Consider the following 23813-nt stretch of genomic DNA (forward strand, 5'->3'; position numbering starts at 1 on the left):
GATTAAACTGATGGCCACATACCATATAGAAGACTCCGTGAGCCGGGAGGATAAACGAATGGCCATATTCCATGTTGAAGACTCCTTGCGCCAGGAGGATAAATGAACGGCTATGCTTATTGATAGTCTTTTTAAAGACTCCTTGAGCCAGGAGGATAAAAGAAAGGCCACTTTCCACGATGATGCTTCTGAAGACTCCTTGAGCCAGGAGGATAAACCAATGGCCATACAAAATGTTCAAATCTTTGAAGACTCCTTGAGCCAGGAGGATAAACCAATGGCCATACAAAATGTTCAAATCTTTAAAGACTCCTTGAGCCAAGAGGATAAAGGAACGGCCCTACACAATCATGTTATATTTGAAAACTCGCGACGCCACGAGTATAAAGGAACGGCTATCCCCCTTTCATTCGGCGCTTTACGCGCCACCACAAGTGCCACCTTCGCAAGACGGCAGCATACTAAAAAATTTTGGGCTTACCTGGCCCAATTTTCTTCAAGGGGAGGTGCATCTTCATAGCGCACCTCGCGGAACTATCTTGTTCTTGGATTGACAGATCAGGCCAATTGGGGCCTTCTTGCTTACCTCATTCAAGGATTGACAGATCTGGCCAATTGGGGCCATCAAACTTAGGGCGCCACTTACTCGGCCCTTGCATTCATGGCGTGGCACACTCCAAGCTGAGTTACGCGCCTCGCCTCTTCAATCCACTGACAGTTTCTGCACACTCATACTGTCAGGACCATCAGCTATTGCAAGTGAACACTTCTTGTTTTAACTTGGTTATTCTCCATTCTGTGCTTGTAAATCTGGTCAGCAGATGGATGAATTGAAGTGTTTCCAATATTACTTCTCTTCCTAGTTAGCCAGTTTGAATCACTCCACATCTGTAACTTGAGTCAGTGGGTGATTTCCTTTGAGTCCAAGTTGACCATGTTTCACATCTGTAATTGAGTCAGTGGGCATGGCACCTAGTGGGAAGACCCTGGTCGGCTTGATAGTGAGTCGACAAAGACCCCCAAGTTTGTGGTCATAGGTTAGGTCTAGCGGGCAGACACTGGCCGTTTTGATAGTGAGACGTGTTTAGACCCCCAAAGTTTTGAGTCTCATCACACCACCCCTGGTGGATTTGAGTCTAGTTTTGAACCTCGACGCGGTCGTCGAGTTCTTTCAAGGGGAGGTATGTATGAGGGTAGTACTCCTCCCTCACCCACGTGATGGCGTCGTGTGATGCGCATTGATAGCTCCACCCAATACACGTGAAATCTTGTCCCGCAAGCCTTTTGGCTTTCTTGTAAATATACTCATGCCTTCGTTGCACCTTGAAATACATATGCTGTGTTACCTTCATTCCGTGTCGTGTTGTGATACGCTTCCGCAAAACTGTGGGACTGCTGATTAGAGGGTGATCCCTCATGAGGCAGGCTCCACGGGGTGTTGCCTGCCCCATAACGGGCCTCAGAAGGAGGGTCCGTATATATATATATATATATATATATATATGTATATATATATGTATATATATATATATATATATATATATATATATATATATGAGAGAGAGAGAGAGAAGCTCAGAGCACAATTCTACTTTTGAGAGGTGCTTGTATAATCTTGTATAAACTAAGAATCTGGTAAGCATTATGTTTTTGTTTTTTGTCAGTTAGGATACAACATATTTGAGTTCTGTACATTGACAAAAAGTTTCTTCAGGCACGCTCAATTCAGGATGCTGCTCTCAAGATCCTGGAGGCTTTGAAAGCTGGTCTACCATTTGAAACAGGGACAAAATATCAGCCATCACCTGTTAAAAAGATGTCCTGCAAGAGACCATATTCGTTGAAATCTCGGTTTGAACAAGCTGGTTCAGATTACTCACGTGGAGCAAGCCTTGCCAGTGGAGCTGTCAAAAGTGGAAAGGTGCTCCTTGACAGATCAGGGTGGAGCTCCTTTCATAGCTTAGATGGTCGGGACTTTCAAGATACTATTTCAGGTTTGTTGTGTTATTGATCTCAATTTTAGTAAAGAGAAACACAAATAGAATCTTTCAAAAGCTCCAAATTTAAAATCATGATTTATGATCTTTGTTGGATTCATTATTATGGAAGGGCAAGTTATGTGCATTTTGACTTGGTTAATCCAAATACATTTTATAAGTTCAAGACTTTCTGTTCTAATATGTACAACAATGATATGTTGACTTTAGCTTGTCTCATGGGCTTTACTTTGTGTCATGCTGATCAAACCTTTGAGGCTCTGCCATTGTACATACTGCAGTATAATTGAAACTATAATGTATGGTTAACGATGTTGGGATAGTAATAAGCTACACTTTGCTTTGTAGCATTGTTAAATCTATCCAGGTATGCATGGTATGATTACATTCATCTTTGTGTGCAGATACACACATACAAGGTTAACATTTGTCTGTTACTCTACCTCTTTTATTGTATTAATTTACGAGCAAATATGGTTTAGTTAGTTTGCGCGTAACTATAAATTTTGCATGGCCTGATGAATAAGGCCCCACTAGTGTAATCCCTGTTACAATCTTCCCCGACTACCCCTCCCTTTGCAATAGCTGCTGCTGGTAAAAGCAAGTTACTTCTTCTTGTGCTTTTATGGTAATTAGTATGTTAATCTGTATATTTAAAAGTTTGGAAAAAAAGGGGGGTACAGATGATGTTTCTCTAAATATACTAAGATACTGCTACACTTCCATCTTATGTTCATTAACAGCATAGGATGTACTCGTTGTCTTAACCAAGGTCGTGGTCAGTCATGGTTATTGTAGCGCAATTCTAGGTTGATTCAGTTATGACAAAACAAGGGTAACCAGGGATATTACCCTTTGCACTTGTGATAAAAACCTCTTAAATGTTGGCCCCTCCAACCGTGTAATTCTTCCATGATTAAATGACTTTATTCAGCAGTATTAGTTGTGCTCTTTCTTTAACATTGTGGTCCATTTTGTTTATAGTTAAAAGATGTCTTAAGATGCTGATGATTACCCAATTTTTAATAGGTTCTTTTGAAAAATAACCAGTATACCAATGACAACTCTTAAAAAACACTTCTTATGGTCCTGTATGGTAAAGGGTTCTGGTTGCCTCAGCCACTTATTATGATTTATATTTCTTCTCTTTGAGAAAACTAGGCATGATGAATAATAGCCTGATTATTATTCCCTAGGACTGCTGTCCAGTTAACTTTGAAAAACTGTTCTAACTGGACAAAAATTACAGGCCTTTTGGCACTTGTGTTTTATGGGTATAGGTATCTAATTACATTAAAGGCTGATTATTCCCCAATTAGACTGCACATGGCAGGTGATAAGTTACAGTCCTTAGGCTTTGGTCTAATCTTATGAGTATCTTTTTCCTGCAGGCCTTATTTGATTGGCCTCATACTATTAAATTTTCCAAATAATACACAAAGCTGGTGGCAGTCTGTTACTCCCTCTAAATATAACTATGTGAGAGTGCGCAATGGAAGAACACGGACACGGAGAGAGAAGGAAGAGAAATACTGCAATGAAAGAAGAGAATGGAAGTGGTAAATCTGCAATAAACTCAAAAAGACAAAGTGAACAGTCCCTGCACACAGCCCAAAGCATCAGTGAGGGCACTGGATCAGGCTGATGACAAATGGCAGCAACGGAATATAGAGGAGAGTCTTGAATGTCGGAATGTGCTGAACCGACAAGAATGAATGAGGACCACCAATAGCTGATGGCTATATATAGTCAAAAATGGAAAAAACTGGCCGATTACTGATCAAACATATAGTCAAACTGGGTTGACTGCATAAATAATAATAGAAAAATGCAGTCAACCCCCCTAAAATGCTGATCGCTTCAAATCTGGTGTGAATACACCCTCACACTAGCGGAAAAGAAATGTAGAGCTCTCATGTCTCGGTTAGACTCTAATGGAGCTCACAACCATGAGATGACACCCTACATAGTACAGGCAAATTAGGTCAGTTTATGCAGCATTGCCATGTACAAGAGCGATTTGGACAACAGTTTTGGGCAATTGCCAGGTATGGGCAGTGATCAGGACAGGCTGTACAGTGTGGGCAGGAGGGGCAGATGTGCTATGTGGCATCCAGCAGTCTGCACAGCATTTATTGCAGTGTTTTATGCATTTGGCCTGTTTAGCAGTAGTCAGTCAGTTTTAGATTGACCTACCTGGTCTACTTTTTAAATCATTCTAGCCCTATTTAGGGCAGGCATGCCCTAAATAGGGCGGTCAGTCAGTTTTAAATTGACCCACCTGATCTACTTTTTAAATTATTCTAGCCCTATTTAGGGCAGGCATGCCCCTGGTCACATTCACTTGTTTTTTTTGTGTAGATTAAGAGAGAGTCCTCCGGCTGGATGTTCCTCACAACCCTGTGTACATACTACCTTCTATATTCAGCGTACACTTACCATAGTCTTCAGTGTTCTTCTGTCCCGTTATCTCTCTCTCTCTCCTCTCCATGTTCACTTCTTTCTTTCAATCCTGTCGTATGCTTCTACATTCACTGCACTCTGACATGGTTTCAGAGCAGTATTGAAGGGCTTATTGATTGTGGGCAGACAGGAGATTTCAGCATGAGACCAAGGTTGTGTTTTTAGCATTTAAGTGTGAGTGGGAGGGCTGCGCATCAACACAAGACTGGAGCAAATGGAGATGTGTGGGAAAGGAGATTAATTTGTTATTTTTGTGCGGGAATTGTTATCAAAAAAGGAGAAAAGGCTGCATTTCTAGCCTTTTGTAGCATACTTCAGATTTTAATCTCCTCTAGTGGTTAAGATAGGTTTGGGAGGAATAAACGAAGCCTGAGTAGGCTGCCTTTCCAGAGTTAGAGGGGGCTACTCATTTTCATGGTCTGGTTATTCAAGTGACTATGTCTTTTGACGCCGATATGGAGATTTAGGCTATTATGGACCGCAAGGTTCCAGTATATTGGCTATTCCATAGGATTAGAATCTTGAAGGGGACAATTGCTGCATTTGGTGCGGCTGATGATGCTAGCCATTTTGAAGTCTTATGGTTTGGTGGAGGTTGTGATCAAGCCTATTGATTGACCAATGATCAAGGACTTTTCCATCCTTTCTTAGAAGGAGGAAGCATAGTTGGTGAAGGTACAAGCCCATTGGGATAAACTGAATGTCAGCATTTTTTCATTCCTCTCTCTCTCTCTCTCTCTCTCAGCAACTGTGATTGCTCATATCGAGCATTTGACCAATGTTTGTGAGATACAGTTGGAGTCAAACCAACTCTACAATAGAATGGCTATCATAAAAAGGATACATTTGGAGGTGCAAATGTGGACTTTGAACCAAATAAGTCCGCTTCCATACATGAGTATGTGAATAAGCTTTGATAATTACAGATGTAGGTTTAGAATGCTGGCAAGGTCATTGCTTCTAATGATATGGTGCTTACCTTATTATTGTAGTTGCCCCCTAGATTCCATGCATTGTATTCCGCCTTGATTGCTTCAGGGTGGACAGAGACCCTTCGTTGCTCATGTCAAGCATTTGACCAATGTTTGTGGGATATGGTTGGAGTTAGACCAACTCTACAATAGAAGGCTATCATAAAAAGGGTATATTTGGAGGTGCAAATGTGGACTTTGAACCCAAATAAGTCCGCTTCCATGCGTGAGTATGTGAATAAGCTTTGATAATTACACATGTAGGTTTAGAATGCTGGCAAGGCCATTACTTTTAATGATATGGTGCTTATCTTGTTATTGCACTTGCCCCCTAGATTCTGTGCATTCTATTTTGCCTAGATTACTTCAAGGTAGATAGAGACCCTTTGCATACTCCCCCAAAAACTTACAAACAAGTATATTGTTGAGAAAAATGACTATCCACTTTCCAAGATATAAATGAAATAAAGAAATTGAAAAATCACATATTGGAAAGTTATGGGAGCATTAGGTAATCCAAAAGGTAGGACTAAATGTTAAGTGTCTATTAAGAAAAGTGATGGGATGGTGTGCACTCATACAAAGTGTATGGCAAACATTGAGAGTAGAAAAATCAAAAGCTCAGAAGAAGAAGATGGATGATGAACACCGAATTGTGTTGAATAAATCACGCTGAATAAATCATGCGGATGTAATGGAGCAAAAAGCTCAAAGATGACTGCATTATCGTGGCTAATCAAGTAGCAATATCTACAGGGAACTTGCACTGTGAAGGGAGCAAAGTGCAATCATTTGGGTAGTAGGGTATCGAAGGTAAATGCTAAATGATGAAAGGCAATTGGAGAGGGAGCGGAATGCAGTCAGATGATGCTATCAGTGACAGAAGATGATGACCAGCAACCATGAGCTCTAGAGTGAGAAGATCAACAAGGCAATGTGCCTCAATGTAGAATGTAGTAGTATAGTTTCTCCCAGCTGCAAAATGCAGCATTGAGAGGCAGCAGTTTGCCTGTGGAAACAGCCTAGAAACTGATTGCCTAGCAGCAAGGAGTAGTTGCCAATAAGGAGATGATGGTCACCAGCCAGCTTGGAGAGCATTGCCCCAAAATTTAGTCTGATGGAGTAGAGAGGGCGCTTGGTACTAGGTAGAAGATGGCTGAACTGTAATATCCTCCTTGTTAGGGGTGTGAATAGCAGTTGAGAGGGTTAGAAGAGAAGAGAAGAATGATGGATGAATGAATGATAGTGTATGGGAGAATGTGTCTATTGAAGGGAGTCAATGCCCTATTATAGGCAGAGGCAATCTCGAGTGGCACCCCAGAATGTGGGCATGCCTAGCCCTTTTTGGGACTGCAAGTGCAGAACTGGAATGAATAAACGAAAAGACATGCAGTCAATGAATTGTTTTCTCAACACCCCCTCTTAGGCCTAGAATGGAGCCATGAGAGAGAGAGAGAGAGAGAGAGAGAGAGAGAGAGAGGATCCACCTTGTAATCCTTGTATTCTATATGTATGGTGACCTATAGTGAAGAATAGTAGATATGATGAGTTGATAGAACTTGAAACTCAACCTTGGGAGAGAAGCCACAAGCTCTTTGACTCCATGGTGGAAGGAATACAAAGGCCTAGCCTCCGAGACATGGTTGAAACATCCAAGGCTCTGAACTAGGAAGAACCTATAGATCCTTGGTATCAATGGGAATCAATGTGTGAGATGGCATCATGATGCCAACTACCCCAAGAAGGTAAAGGGCTATCGACAAGGTGTGCAAAGGACGACACGATGAGTAGGGACCCCTTTTGAAACTGGAGAAATGGGATCCCCCATGGAAGTTGAAGAAAGATGAGCCCCCTCTGAAGGTAAAGATAGAGAATCCCTTTCTAAATCGCCCTCTAAGAGAGATAGGGAAGCTAAAAACTCATGGATCATGGCATTGGGAGCATCTCATGATGAAGAAAATGCTGCCATTGGTGCCAAAGAAGGTATCTGGGGCTCTAAGGGAATAGGGAATAGATAGCATCTAGAGGTGGTCTCTCGAGCGGCCTACAGAACCACGGGCCTTGGAAGCCACTGGATCCGAAAATGGGTGGGAGAAACCTTTCGTAGCAGATTGCAGTGGTCTCTAGGAGGGTTCATTGCCTCATGGGGTCTTAGAGCCTTCTTTTGCTCACAAGGGCTTTGTGTGCATTGTGTGAGCCTTAATGACTGGAGCATAAAAATCTCATAGCAGATGTAGAATGATCTTTGCAGCCTTGAAGGGTGAGGTGGAACAAGGAGTGCCGTGGGTAGACACATATACTTTGATGGGGTAGGGAGCAAAGGTCCATGACAATCTTTGATGTAGGGAACGGTGACGGGGATGGGTATGGCCAAAAAAAGGGGACGTGGGACGGGGGCCGGGACGGCATCAAAAAATTCAAAATATATTTAAAACATTAATAAATTTTTTGTGTGAACTTTGAAATTCAGAATATGCATCATCAAAGTAACTTAAAATGGCGTAACTTCAACAATCGTAGCCAAGCTTGGAATCAACTTTTTGCAAGATGCAAAGAATTATCTCCAAGAATTAGTGAACTAGGCTACAATACTCAAAAGCCACCCCAAGAACATCAGCTCTCAAAGGGCCTTGAAACAGTCTCAATAGACAAGGCCCTAGCTGTTTGAGGGGCTTGAAACAGTCCCAATAGACAAGGCTATAATACTTGAACAATTTTGAAATAATCTCAATAGACGAGGCCTTGCCAGCCTCAAAAGGGACCATTATTGTTCCCATCCCCACCATCACGAGATTAGGCTGAGTGGTTTTCCCCTCAAATAGTTCTAAAATAGTCTCAATAGACAAGGCCTTGCCAGCCTTGAAAAGGACAATGGAAGGGATTATTGAAGAAGAGCAAGACGATGAGGAAGAGGATAAGGATTATGAAGATGATGAAAAAAGTGAGAAGGGGAAAGATGATGATGATGATGATGTGTCCATCACAAATGCCATCTCGAATCCGTCACATTTCACGTCCTTGTTCCGTCACTTTGTGGCAAATGTTAAAGTGATGTCACTTTTGTAAGTGACATGTCCTGTCATGGATCCGTTACGGGAACGGGGTCCCAACGCCCCAAGGGTCCATCCTGCCCGTTACTTGTGACTATACTTTGACGGTATGATTGTTTTGCCATAGGAGCATCCAGTGGCCTATCCGTCTATGTGTAGAGAGGCCATAACAACAATATGGAAAGCTTGTAAGGGGAGGGTGGGAGGTAGAAGAAGATAAAGTATCTCTTGATGATGCACAGGAAATAGGGGAGATTTAAAGATGTTACTAAATCTGCATCCTTTGTTTGCCTTCTTCGATGAAGAGGATCTTTAGCTCTTTTTGCTAAGATACCATGTCATGAAAAGTGATGACGGGATAGTATACACTCATACCATATTAGAGAGGCAATATGGTTTGCAGGGAGAAACACATAGTGTACAACAAACATTGAGAGAAGAAAACTGAGAAACTTAGAAGAAGAAGACGACGAATGATGAACATTGAATCATGCTGAATAAATCATGTTGATACGATGGAGCAAAAAGCTCGAAGATGACTGCGCTGTCCTACTAATCTAGTGGCAACCTGTAGGGAATTTGCACTGTGAAGGGAGTGAAGCCCAATCCTCTAGGAAATAGGGTATTGAAGATAAATGCTCAATGATGAAGGATAGTTGGCGAGGGAGTGGAACGCAATCCTCAAATGCCGTCAAAGTGAGGAGAAGATGAGGACCAACGACCACGAGCTCTAGATTGAGAGGATCAATGTGGCAGCCCATCTCAAGAAAAAACACAGTAGTAGAGGCCTTCCAATTGCAAAATGCAGCAAATTGCTTATCGAAGTCGAATCAAATGTCTGAATTGGGCTGTCAACAAAACATGGATGAAAACAACCTAGAAATTGGTTGCTTGGCAACAAGGAGTAAGTTGCTAGCAAGGCGATGATGGTTGCCAGCCAGCTTGGAGAGTGTTGACAGTTGGGCAATGTGACCTACCCCAAAACTCAGCATAATGGAGTGTACCTCCTCCTCGAGACCATAATGCCTTCTAAGAGCCTCCAATGATGGAGAAGCTTGATAGGGCGTCATAGGATTCTAGAAGAAGGTGCCTAAAACATTAGGAGTGAGAATCGAGTCGCATGTGATTCTTGCACAAAGACTAGCCTCCACAATCATTGTAAGATGCTCTTTAGAAGAGCACTGGCTTTGATACCATTTGAAGATATGCTAGGGTTTGCACTTAGGAAACACTACATGTACGACCAATACTGAAACACAAACACTCAGACAGAGACAAGAAAAATTCAAACCTAAACGCAAAACATAAAAACTCAAAACTCAAACATAGGGAGAAGAAAATCTGAAGTAAATGAATACAAGAGTGTATAGAATGCCCGAGGGTAGAGCAATGTAGTGTCAGAGAGTGATGTCCATTGAAGATGGATCCCAAGTGCTGTGACCACCAATCAGAGCATGGAGTGTGGGAAACACCAAACGCTGATCACCAGAGTGTTTGGGAACTGAGGCGATTGTAAAGAATGATGCCTGATGATGAGGGCGGCAATAGAAAGCCGCAAGCATAGCAATAAAAGGGCGCTTGACAGTGGGCGATAGCCAGGGAGGAAGGCGCCAAGCACTATAAGGGCTGATGGAGAAGTGGTAGCAATCGTGAAGAGTAGACTGCCACGTGGGCGAAGGATGATGGCTGAAATCTTCATTGAAAGAATTAGGTTGAATGGTGGGCAGTCTGTCTATTTATAGTTGTTAAAGGGTGCCCCAAAAAATTAGGGTTTTGGGGGCCATTGATACTCTCTTAAACTGCACACCAAATTTGCATTTTTCATTAGTTAAGCTTGTTTTGGGGCTGTTTAAAAATGCTAATTAGTTGTAAAACTTGTTTTAGCTCAACAATGGTATCTATTGTTGGCAAGTCAATGCAATGGTATCTACCATTGGCATGTTAAGATACGACATCACCTTTGAGAAGTTCTTGGGTGTGAGATGTACCCCACACAACCAAAATCATACTTATTTTCATGTGAAAAGTCACGTGGAAAGTCATCTCTACTGATAAACTAGAGTATGCTAGAGGGAATCCATAGCTTTATCAAGACTAGCTTAAAAAGAATGAGTGCGCTCTAGGCATCATTGGACTCAGTCTCTCTGATAATGTGCTCCATCATCTTGATCTTTACCAAAACAATAAAAGACATACGGAAAAGTCTTCAAACTACATTTGAGGTTGACATTAATGATTCAAAATTATTCTTGAAGTTGCAATTATTCAATATTTCTTACAATCCCTAGGAATCTCTTAAACACTACCTTGATAACTCGACGCTCTTTTTCAACCTTCTTATCCCTAGGACCTTCACTACCAACTACTAGACCTTTTCTTAAGAAATAGTGGAATGAGCTGGTGGCCAAAACTATGCTTTCCAAACTCACTACAGCCTCTCGGAAATCTAAACCTACAAAGCCAACAATGGTATCTAAATGAAAGGACTTGCCAACCATTCTACCTTGGCTACAACAATCTTTAGTAAGCTTATCATCATTGGCTTTTCATCATTTTGGTAGAAAATCATAAAAGCATGATAGCATTTATTGGCCATAAGCCACATAATTAGCAGGTTGCCACTAGGCGGTGTGCACACCAAGAAGATGGGAAAAGGCGTTGGATTGATCATTGGCAATAAGTGCAATGTCTAGTCCTTTAGGAATATTTTGCTGATGTGGTCTAGAGTCTTCGGTTTATTATGAAGAAGGGGTGTCACCCTTTTTAGGACTTGCCTTTTGTTCTTGAGAGTTCTTCGCATCTAGGGGTTTCCCCTTTGTAAAATTGAAAATCAAGGCCCCCTTTAAAATTGGCAATGTGAAAGAGGTCTTCTTACGGACATGATCATGCACTCAAGCATAACGTAGTAGCGAGCATTGGAACTAGTAGACAATTTGGCATTTGCAATTGAGGCAAGATAATAAAATCTCACATAAAATTAAAGTAGATAGGTGGCAATAACAAACTTAACATTTAGATTGTCCCCTTCCCTAATGAAATCTCTTGGAGAGACAGATATGTCGTATTTGATTTCTAGTTGACTAGCAATAACATGGCTCCAATGTTCAAATGCTAGGGAAAAATTGTTGTAGTGTGAGTGAAACTCCAATAATAACCACTACAGTAACTCAACAATTGTTATGGCATTAGTGGCCTTCCATTGATGGACAAGATCATGGTGGGCAAATGAGGATTGGATATAGCCTCTTGACCAATGAGTAGGTGTCAAATGAGACTCAAGCACTTGTTCCGTGATGTTTGACCAAGTGGTGAAATTCGACCCCTACAAGTCGTCTCGTAAGGCATTTTTCTTCATAGCAATCAAAGTGTTAGTGTTGAGTGAAGAAGAGGGAGGACAAGGATGGGGAGCAAAGTACATTTGGGGATTGGTCTCAAAGTGCCCACCATGCATTATTGAGGCATTCACAATGGATCCAACTATGTAACTAGGTTGACTAGGCATAGGCATGGTCATCGGTTGAGTAGCCCAAGGAGAGGAAATAGACACATGATAAGAATAGGACAGATGTCCTTGCATGTGAGTGACCCAAGGAGTGTGGATATGCACACCATAAGTATGGAATGGATATCCCATGTCTAAGTGGTTGAAGGTAGAGATCCAAGGGGCATGAGGGAGATTCCCAAAAAAGCTACACCAATATAAACAAGTGTGCATATGTGTTGGTAGATGGGAGGTATGGTGTGCATGGATAGCGTTCTCAACAAGGGAGTACTAGTGGATAGAGTAGAATAGCTTGAAGTAGGACAAATAGCATGTTGAGAAACACGGATCTAGAACTATGCTAGCTATGGCGGACGGAGGTCATACACATAAACCATGACCGAGATAAAGAATTGTAACTCAAGTGAATTAGGTTCCAAGATAGATTAACTTGGACTCATAAACACAATCTTGAGTGTCACAAAATGATAATAGCATACTTATAAAATAGAGCCAAGTACATGCTTATATAGCTTTTGGATGGTTCTACTCTTCCTCACTGTGCTTATGGGATTTAGGATATCTCTTCCTAGAGCATCCTGGAGCATACAACTTTTGTAATCTCTCTTATACAAAGCCTCTTCTAGGCATACATCATTTGATTTCTCAACACCCCCCCTCAAATGATGAGTCCCTACACTTGCTGGCTTTTGCCCCCCCTTCATGATAACATGGCCCGGAAGACTAGCTCATAGGCAGCCTAGTCAAGTTAAAGCTTGAGACTTTACATCTTGGCAAGGGTTGTAAAATTCACTAAGGAAAAGAAAGATCCACTGTGGGAAAAAACATATGAAAGATACAATGAAAGTTCTTCAAAACAGTCTGTCAGAGTTGTTGATGGTAGTGGAAGCATATTCTTCTTCTTCTCTTTCTTCCATGTATTGGTTCTGATGATGATCACTTTGCAATTGTTGGGCTCTCTTCTTGTGGAAACATTCACTGGCTACATGGCCAGTCTTACCACAATAGTGACATGTAATCCGATCCTTGTTATTATTGTTGATGAATCCTCGACCTCTTCCTTTAGGTCCAGCAGCTCCTTTGGTGTACAAAAGATTTTCCCTAGATGATGAGACATTGTCTTTTGCATTCTTGGTTTTTACTTTGCCTTCTTCATCGAGTAGTGAGTGCTCAATATCTTTAAGTGTGAGGCTTGGAACATTACTCAAAGTGGACACAAGATTTTCATATGGATCCTTGTTTACACTTGCAAGCAGTACAGCTATTGCTTCATCTTCCTCAATATTCTTTTTAAGAGATGCAAGCTGAGTTTTTAAACTCTTAAACTTATTAATGTGTATGGTCATAGAAGCACTGTCTTTGATATCCAGTTTATAAAACTGCATGAGAAGTTTTACCTTTGAATTCTTTGCTTGAGTACCAAACATTTTATCAAGTTCCTCCCAGGCGGTTCTAGCATTTCTAATGCCAGATATATGATGTAACACATCATCACTTAATCCCCAGGCAATGATACCTAGTGCCTTATTATTCATCTTCTTCCATTCTTTGGATTTGAACTGGTCTTCTTCAACAAACCCGTCTTCATCATCTTCCTTCTTGTTATTTGCATCATCTTCAAACAGGTCCCACAAGTCTTTCCGCATTAGGTGATACATGGTCTTTTCCTTCCAGGCATGGAAGCCTTCACCATTAAACTTTGCTATATGTTCTACTTCAGTCATCTTAGTAGGAGGTCTTACCACGAGAACTCTCGGGCAGTGTCTATCCTTTTACAATAAACTAGAGATTTATAAGGATTTTAATCACTGAAGCATAAACTCACTTTTGAGATCAAGATTCTGACTAGAACAATAGGCCTTTTTCAATGCAAACAAAATTCAGTCCAAAATAGTTTAGTGTGAAAAGAGGTTGAATAGAGAGGGTGTGAATAGGTGTGAAAGAGGCTTAAAAAAAAAAAAAAAAAAAAGGCCCGCAACTGATCTAATGGCGCGATTGATCTGATGGCATCTTTCGATTTGCTGATATCGACTGTGATGAGGGCTTCCCTTTCAGGCTTCAGCAAGTTCCATATTCGTGACTAGCTTTTGTTCTGATCATGGCTGCACCCTCTGTATTCTTCGCAAAGCCTCTCCCAAGTTTCGACATCCACAGACAAAAGGAATACGAAAATTGTGCTTGTTTATGTGGTTAACATCATCTGCAGGTGTTAACACTTCGCTTTCATCGATGTAATCAACACCAATAGCCTCAAGTATCTGGGCGTCAACAAAAATGCCCAATCCTTGCTTTTGCCATAACAGGGATAGTGACTGCATTCTTGATTTCCTTGATCAGGCTGGGGTCACTCATTCTCGCAACTCCACCTTCAGCCCTTATATCAGTGGTACACTCTCTTGCGCATGTCCCTTACCGCCTCTCTGTGGTCTGCTGTGCTTTTTAGATTACCGGGACTGATTCCACTCGCAAATGGCAAACAATGGAGTTGTTGCCGTGTATGGGAATGGGCCTATTTCAGACCCGAAGAAATCATCCTACGCCGTTAAGGTGGGCCTTGCTCAGATTCTGAGAGGAGGTGTCATCATGGATGTGGTGAATGCGGAGCAAGCACGCATTGCTGAGGAGGCTGGGGCCACTGTGAGGACCAAAAAATGACGTAGTAGAAGTAGAAGAGAGAATGGGTGTGGCTAGACATAGCTCATCATGGCTCTGATACCATGTTGAGAAACACGGATCTAGAACTATGCTAGCTATGGCGGACGGAGGTCATACACATAAACCATGACCGAGATAAAGAATTGTAACTAAAGTGAATTAGGTTCCAAGATAGATTAACTTGGACTCATAAACACAATCTTGAGTGTCACAAAATGATAATAGCATACTTATAAAATAGAGCCAAGTACATGCTTATATAGCTTTTGGATGGTTCTACTCTTCCTCACTGTGCTTATGGGATTTAGGATATCTCTTCCTAGAGCATCCTGGAGCATACAACTTTTGCAATCTCTCTTATACAAAGCCTCTTCTAGGCATACATCATTTGATTTCTCAACATAGCAAGACAAGAATGAGCTAAGCTTACATGGGAAAATGAAAAGGAGCCTATATTAGATACAAAAGACTTTGAATATAATGGAGAGACTAAGGTTGAAGATGCAAGAGTGATGTCTAATCCTAAGCTGCTAATAGCATGAGGAACAAAACCGAAATGCATATATGATGGAGGAGGGACGAGAAGGATTTGTGAATGAGTAAATGGAATAGAAGGTAAAGTAGGAGGTATATTTGTATGTTCCCCCTTCTAGAGCCTCCTCTATTTACATTTGCATACTAATACTATCTTGGGTCTCCAATGAAACTTACAAATGTTTCTTGCATTATAGGATCAAAAGAGAGGGTTTTGGCTCATTCAAATCAAATGGATTATACAAAATTTCCACCATGCTTGGCTTTGATGAAGAGCAGTGGATCGTTAGTTTTTTCCTCCCACAGTTGATAGGTGGCCATCCTCATCGATTGCCCTTGGCTGGTGTGCACCTTTGACGATGTGCTTTTAGGAAAGTAGAGGGAAGATTGTGAAATATGAGGAGGATAAAACTTGGGATACCTTCTTCGCAAAAATTCAGTATCCTCTTCATCCATCATCTGCCCAAATTTGGTCTACTTGGAAGAAAAGGGGTAATCAAGCATTGTCCTGCACATCAAGGCATCCAATGAAGGAGTGGCTTGATTAGACACCATAGAATCCCAATATGGAGTCTGAGATGTCTAGGAGCATGCACTAACACTGCACCTAAGGATCCTCAAGTTGGATGTGTCTAGTGGTTCTGCCCACATTGAATGAATAAGGTGGATGTCACTTGTGCAAGACTACCTTTTCACAATAGCTATGCAAGATACTCTTTAGAAGAGTACCGACTCTAATACCATGTAAAGATATACAAGGGTTTCTAGAGAAAACATTGTGTACAAACATAACTAACACGTGGAACTCAAACAACAACACAAAGAGAAATGGAGAAGTTGATGAATAAATGAATACTAAATGAATAATTGAAAAAAAGTAGAAATATATATGTCATGAGAACATGTATTTTAGAAACCTCACTCAACATGTGGATTAATTTTTAATTACATTGTTAAGTAAATGTTGCACATGTGAGGTATAATCGGAGTTAGAGTAAATTTACGAGCCCAAGACCCGAGGAAATCACGGGATGTCAAAGAAAAAAGTTGTTATAAGTTATGCTGCACAGGTACTTGGTGGTATCTGGAGCCAATTGTTGTTTGGCCAGAAGTGTTAGTTGGTGACACTAGAGAAGCGGCGTTTAATGGTATCTAACGCCAATCTGATAATCAAAGATAGCGTAGAGACACTCGAGAATGGAAGTTGCCAAGCCAATTTAGTTATTGGCCAATGAGATTATTATTTTGGGCATTGAAATAATTATTAGATTAATTTGTATTTAAATCCTATTAATTAATATTTAGCTATGGATAATGCTGGCAAAACCATTTGGGAAGGCTTTCACTTGTCAAGAATGCCCATGTAAGATTGAAAAATGTCTTTAGAGGCTAGAGAGAGGGATTTTAGTGCATTTAGCTTGCAAGAGAGAGGGAGGAGATGTTGCTCTGATCTGTATCCATTGGAGGATCTTTTAAGTTTTAAGACCAATTTGTAGTAGGCAATAGCATCTACAGACTATTAAGACAGGGCAACAGCAGTAAATGATTGATTTTCTTCAGTTCTTCGTGAAGAAAGTCCAAATTGTCTCTCTCTTTCGCATTCTCTCTAATCTCCCAGCCTTTCTACAGCCTTGCTCCAAAGATTACAGCATTGAGATAACTAGAGGTTGAGAAATTTCAGATTTTTCTATTGTAAAACCTAATCTGTAGGAGAAATTAGAGTTTAGCAGCAACCTTAGGAAGCATGCTAGAAATTGGAAGCTCCAAGACTTGGATTCAATAGGATTGAAGTTGTTTTCAGTCAAATTCAAGTGGAGGGACCAACAAATCAATTAATTTGGGTGATTTTCCATCTCCATCAAAGTGGGTGAATGCCAATTGACTACCTGAATCAAGGGTCAAATCAAATTGAAGACTTGTTGGTCATTTTGGATAGTAAGGGAGTTGGAATATTGAAAGGGATTGGGAAAATCCCATTGTACATCAACTTCTTTTTCAATTAAGTTAAAGAAATACCGAAGGGGCCACCAGTTTTGGGGCCAACAGGGTGTCCATTGTCTAAGATTGTGAGTTAATTTGCATTTCTCAGTTTTGTTATAAATGTTGTTGCTGTAACTAAGTCGTAATCAGGAAATTGCCACCCATCTGTGGAAGGCTGGTTACAATATATGTGGAAACTCAACAAGCAAGGACTTGAGATTGTCCAACACCCATTTTCTCTTGTGGGAGTAGGGTGATGGTGGTGTTGGAGGGTATTGTCCTCAATAAATGGAGCTCGAGAATAGCAAATCACTAGTGTTGGAGAAGAAAATTGATGCATGGAGATGAAGACAGCAAGACAGCAATCTGAATGTTAAAAAGCATGTCAATCTTTCCTTATGGAGCAGCAGCTGGTAACAAAAATACAGCCACTAGGATGAGCTGAATGTGCAGGTGACAGCTTCAAATGAGCAACCAATGCAGAACAATGGGTTGATGATGAAAACAGAGTGGTTAGATGGGTGCAGCAGGGGCAGCAATGATCTGCAGCTTACTTGGATAGATAGGTGGCCTCCTATGGATAATCATTAGTAGGGTGACAATTGCAAGAGTGATACACAACCACTTGATATGCTAGGTTTTGCACTAAGGAAACACAGAAAGTTTGACCACGAGTGAAACACAAAGACTCAAGACAATGACATGCATCATTGAGACTTGCAAAATGAAAAATGCAAAAACACAAACTTAAACAGAAAAGAAAGAGAACTCTCAAGTGAATGAATCAATACTGTAAATGAAGGAAAGAATGTACAAGATGCTGAAGGGTAGAGCTGTCAAATAGCTGGTGGCTCTTGTTGGAGCAGGTTAAGGGGAGGTGTCGATGTGTATCGTCCATTGGAGATGCATCTTAAGTGCAACAACCACTAGTCGGAGCATAGGTCGATGAAGAAAAGTGTTGACAGTCATATCATGACCCCAATCTCTACTTTTGGTTGGATGGTCTTGAGTGTGTTCTTATCACCCTCTATGTGGACGATTTCATTCTGACCAGTGGCCACATGTAGGAGGTGGACTGTAGGCTAGGCATTTTATACTAGGAGTGTAATGTGATTGATTTGGCATCCTCCACTTCTTCCTGGGATTGGGGATCTATTAACTTTCACATAGCATTTTATTTCTTGACATGTATATTTCCAAGCTTCTCTCAAAGTTTGGTATGGCAGTCAATTTCATGCCCGTGGACCTTAGTCCAAGCTTTCTATAGTAGGTGATCCCCTTCTAGATGCCACCCACTATTGGTGCCTTGTTGGCCCCCTTATCTAGCTCATGTGAGGCCAAATATTTCTTATGTTGTGGCTCAATTGTCTTCTTTCTTGAAGACTCCATTGTAGGCTCATTAGAGAGCCTCACTCCTCAATTTGCAATATTTATAGGGTCTTGATCCAACAGGATCATCTAGGAAGAGGGAGCCACTCTTGCAAGTTAGAGTGACTGTGATTGGGCTGGAGACATGAATACTTGACGCTCAACAATAGGTTTTGCTTTCTCCCTTGGATTTGGAGCTATCTCTTGGAGCAACAAGCAACTTCCATGGCTCTTTCATCAACGGAGGCCAAGTAACTCACATTATGTTCAATTGCACAAAAGGCAATATGGCTCCGCCACATGTTGGCAAGATTGTTTTTCCACAAACAAGTTCTATAGTGCTACGAGCTGACAACCAAAGTGCTCTTGCTATGGTGTAGAACCATGTGTATTCCATGCAGCACAAAACACATTGAGGTCCGATATGATTATATCCAAGAGTGGATTTTGGAGTTAGGGTTAGCATTGTCTCAAGCTTCTTTGCTCCATCACATTCATTTGTTAGCCTTCAGCCACTTCTAGGATCTACGAGGGAGTGTTAGCATTCCATGTATTTTATGTTATTCATCTCTTGATTGTGAGCTTTGTCAAAGTCTGACGGAGACATTGAAGCTTTGACAGTCATTGCATTTCTTTTTCCAGCGTGCCAGTTTGTTTTGAGGTATTCACTGTTCATTGTGATTAGGACCAAGTGCATTTCAGTTTGGTGCCAGTTTGTGGCCACGTTCACACTGGCAGCAGATTTTTTGCTGTGGCAGCAGCATTTCAGTCAAATCAGCTGCATTTAACTGCTGCTGGTTGGCCAGTTTAGGGCACCAGCAGCTATACATGGCTGCCCTCACTGTTGTGTGCTCTTTATTCATCTTTCTTGTCTGTGTGATCCAATACCCTCACTGATGCATATCAGCTGCATGCAGAGCTGATCAATCCAGCCTTGTCATCATCACTCTATATCAGATCAGTCCAGTCTGTTCCTTCATTTTGTGTGTTAATCTCTCTCTTCCCTTCTCTCTCTGTGTTCATGTCTCTCTTCTGTTGCACACACTCTCAACTTCTACATTTGATGTGGGATGTTTTCATGAGCGACCCATTATTGTGGCTCTCTTGAGCCATATATTGCTGCTCATATAGACCTGGTGTTGAGGAGTTTACTTGCTGGTAACATTGAGAGGATTGAATGCTGCTAATGGTTCACTTCAAGTCTGTGGGGTCCTCCTAGGCATCTCACTTTCTCATGGAAAAAGGTGGGATGCATACTTGGCACGCATATTGCCAATGTTTGTTCTTAAATGCCTTCAGGGTTATCTCCGTACGTAGTACGGATTGATCCGTACAGTACGGTACGGTATGCATCCGTACGATTTGGTATGAAAAAATTAGCACTTTTTTGCCACTCTCCTTCAACCCTACAACTTTATTTTTTTCTTTCTCCTTTCTTTTTTTTTTTCTTCTTTCTTTCTTATTTCTCTGTCCCCCAAGCCTCTCTCTCTCTCAAGCTTCTCACACCCTCTTTTTCTTGCAAGCCTCTCTCTCTCTCACACACACTCACAACCTTCTCTCTCACTCTCTCTAGCCTCTCCCTCTCTCTCAAGTTCCATAGTTGCACTAGTCCCATGTATGAAAGGTTTCATACTATACCATCCTTTAGGTACTGTACCTTATGTATTAGTATCATAAGGCACCAACTTAATGGATACATCTTTTCTTGTTCGAACTTCACTTTGGGATGAGTGAAATGCTCCTTATACTAATATGATTCTCCCATTAGATTAGGTTATTTGAGATTCAAACAATTTCTCTCAACCTTCTCTCTCTCAAGCCCACACTTCTCTTATTCGTATGATCATTCATATATGATGTATCCACTCCTATCTATGTAATTATAAGTTGTAGGTAGTAGTAGCGCATGCAACATCAGGTTTTGGCATGTTACCCTCAAGTATTCATCTTATATACTCTAATAGCATTGCTATTTAGACTTGAAACATCTATTCTATTATCTTTAGTCCAAAATAATCAAGTTAAATTTTTTTTGTACTAATATCGTACCGTACCTTGTGAAATCTTAAGGTACCATTTAGTACCGCATTTTATCGTACCGTACCGTATCGTACCTTTCGTACCTGACAACTATGACTGCCTTGTCATGGGACCAATAACACCCATCGTTAACACCACCCTTACTTGCTCTTCTTGTGCTTGATCACACCCACTGCTTAGGTCACTAGTGCTGGAGCTTGTAGATCACCATGTTGCCACCTCATAGCTGCTGTTCACGCATTGTGTCCTGTCATACTGTATGGCAGTGCTCCTGGATGCCTACATCACTCGTAGCTGTGCTGATATTGTTAGGTGGATTTCATGCTGGAATTGCTGCTGCAACTGCTGCCAATTCTATTCAAAGAAAAACCAAATATTCTACCTGTCACTTCTTGTTTAGTACCACTCAAAATTGGGGACCCAACTGTGCTGCTTTGAAGTTTCTCTTCAAAGAATCGTAATGTTTGGGCTTTTCTCATCTAATTCAGCATGTGTAGCACACCATTCCTACAGTTACTATTAGGGTTGCTTTAATTTCCTGGATGAATGATTGAACCGTATGGACTGCTGCGAGTCATGGCCTTTTTCAAGAACCTGACAACATTGTCCCTTTCTTTAGAGGTTCTCTCAGATAATCTAAAAGTGGTGTTCGAAGCTAAATCAGCTGGAGTAGAACCAATATGCTTCATATTCTCGCTGCTTTTAGTCTATCATATAGAGTGAAGTCTTCTCCGCTCTGAGGCATGCCTGAAAGAGTAGGATGTGGGTCTCCCATTGTTTTTTTGCTTATTACCATGTTTCTCTTGGAGGATATAAATAGACAGCTTTGTTCTTTTTTTAAAAATGTGTTTCCCATCATTTTCGAGCCATGTCTTTAATCACCAACTATGGATAAACTATGCAGTTTTTTCTCTCAGCTCCATGAGTATAAGAGAGGGCCAAAAAGTGCAATATTGTGAAGATAATCGAAGTACGTATATATTACCAGAATCTCTTTGTGGTATCGTACCAGTCCTTGCAGCATTTGGAGGTGAATTGCAACAACTCTTTCCTGTAAGATCACAGTGCTTTAGTCTTTTTGTAGTCTGGTTTCTCACCTGCAATTGAGCGTTCCTGCCTGCATGTCATCTGTTGTAAAGGTTGTGGCATATATCTGGGTCTTTTAACTTTTCCTTTTTAAATGGCAAAAAAGTCCCAGGTTATGCAATATTGTTATTTTGTTTCACTCCATAACTTTTAGGAGTACAGCTTGTCCATTATGCAATCGTTGCAAAATTATTAGCTGGGTTGTGTGAAGTATAGTTTGGCATATTGAGATTGTTCCATGTTTGGGAATATTGAGAGTCATCATCAGCTGGTGTTGTACAGGTGGGTTATACACAAGACTTTACGTATGCAAGGAGTTTGTCTCGTTTTGCTGCAGACTTGGGTCCCGCTATATGGAAAATTGCTGCAGACAAGATCCGAAAATCACTCCCACCAAATGCCCCTTTTGGCCCTGGATGGGTTCTTGAACCTCCACCCAACATACTACCAGGTCTAACTAAAAGTCAGTCCACTTTGGTACGATCTACTGAGCCTAAGATTCTTCTGAGGCCGTTGCCCAACTTAAAAGCTGGCGACTTAATGCAAGGTACCAGGAAGTCAGTTTCTGCTTCTGGATCTTCGTTGAGTTCTCAATCAGGTTTCCAGTTTGTGCAAGCAGATCAGTGTAAGCACCACCAGCCTGCACAAAATCTATCATCAGAACCACTGACAACCAATGTCATCCACTCTAAGCTTCTAGAGATTGCTCAAAGCAACCAGGTAGCCTCTTGGAATGCTGGTAGACGAGTGGAGAAAATGGCCACTTTATCTCGATCTTGTGCTTCAACTGCAAGCCATCTTGGTAACAATAAATTTGAGACTAATCCATTCCATCAAGGTCATGATATTCCTAACCAATCCACGTTTGCACCAGAAGAGAAAAATAAGGATTTTATTATAAAGAGGTCAAGTGTACTTCCTGTCACACCACCTTCAATTGGCCCCTTCTCCTCCAGCTATGTTGCTTCAACAGCAAGTAGGGGGATTTCAAGCATAATATGTGGTCCTTACAGCCAAACTCAGACTATTGAGAACCAATCTCTGATTTACAAATCACAATGTACCTCTGGAATGCAGGTTGCTGAGAATGTTTTTTCACATCCTGGAGTGCAGGCACTCCTAGCTACTACACAGCAAGGAAATCCAACTTCAACACTTACACAACTTCAGTTTTCCTGTGATGCACCTTCCCATACAGAGCCGCAATCTATGCAGATGAATCAACAAGCCTCAATAAAACTTCGGCCATTGCCTGGAAACAAGAGCTCTTCAGGTTTACAAGTTTCTGATTTTGTTTGTGAAAAAACTCAGCCTTCTGAATGCATGAGCTTCTTGCCAGATCTAAGCCTTACAAAGAGTAATTCGAGCATGTGGAGTTTCAATGGCAGTCAAGATCCGCCCCCGAATACTCATGCTCCACCCCCTGATCTAAATGTGAGCCTACCCACATTGAATCCACACAGCCACGTCTCCAGTAACAGTGTTTCAGATTATCAGCAGCCTGATCTGGCATTGCAGTTGTAACTGTTTCACTCACAAGTCACAGCCTCAAATTGCAATTTGATTCTTTGTCATGTCACTAATGTGTTACCACACTTTGGCACTTTGACATGATGAGGATTAAGGATGCCATGTTGTGCTTGTAGTTTATTCTTTGTTACAGGTACACTGTGTGTACATTCTTTGTAATCTATAGGATGCTAGTCAGAGGTTTCATCTACTGAGCTGCAGCACATCCAAAGTGCTTTCTTGCACGAAGTGGATGGCTTACATATTTTTAAAAACTTGGTACGGGGGCCGGTCATTATCAGGGCAATAGAGTGTATATTGCACGCCCTTTTTGATCTAACCTGTCAACAAATGAATACAAATCTTGAAGTTTCCCTTTTGAGCATTATCATGATGTTTGGAACATTCTTTATTTGAAGCACAATATTTCATCTGTGCAATGGATGATGTATGAACTCATAATGGCACGTCTCCTTGGCACCATTCTTGTGAAATTGTGTGGGGGTGTTCATGCATTGCTATGTGCAGAAACCATGTGGCACTCAAGTCTGTAGAGAGAGATGCGCCAACCGCCTTTTAAATCCTGTGGTGTTTTATTCCTAGGTCGAAGAGGTTGGGATAAAACATTATCTATTTATGCGTCTATCCAAACTAGATA

General features: G+C 41.2%; 1 protein-coding gene across 3 annotated transcripts in view; it reads left to right on the forward strand.

The window, feature by feature from the left end:
* Positions 1-23561, forward strand: part of LOC148036192 (uncharacterized) — a 44993-nt gene extending 21432 nt beyond the window's left edge. For 2 of the 3 annotated variants that reach the window (XM_087678199.1, XM_087678200.1), the window contains 3 exons: positions 1715-1994; positions 21465-21613; positions 21929-23561. In XM_087678199.1, the coding sequence (XP_087534325.1) occupies positions 1715-1994; positions 21465-21613; positions 21929-23170 (1671 nt within the window). In that variant the 3' untranslated portion in view covers positions 23171-23561. The remainder of the gene's footprint in view (positions 1-1714; positions 1995-21464; positions 21614-21928) is intronic. The other variant, XM_087678202.1, reaches the window with a different exon arrangement.
* The last annotated feature ends 252 nt before the right edge of the window (positions 23562-23813 follow it).

Source organism: Lygodium microphyllum, chromosome 5, assembly GCF_053477565.2.
Source record: "Lygodium microphyllum isolate KBCC chromosome 5, Lygodium_microphyllum_v1.1.10, whole genome shotgun sequence".
In the NCBI taxonomy this organism is placed as follows: domain Eukaryota; kingdom Viridiplantae; phylum Streptophyta; class Polypodiopsida; order Schizaeales; family Lygodiaceae; genus Lygodium; species Lygodium microphyllum.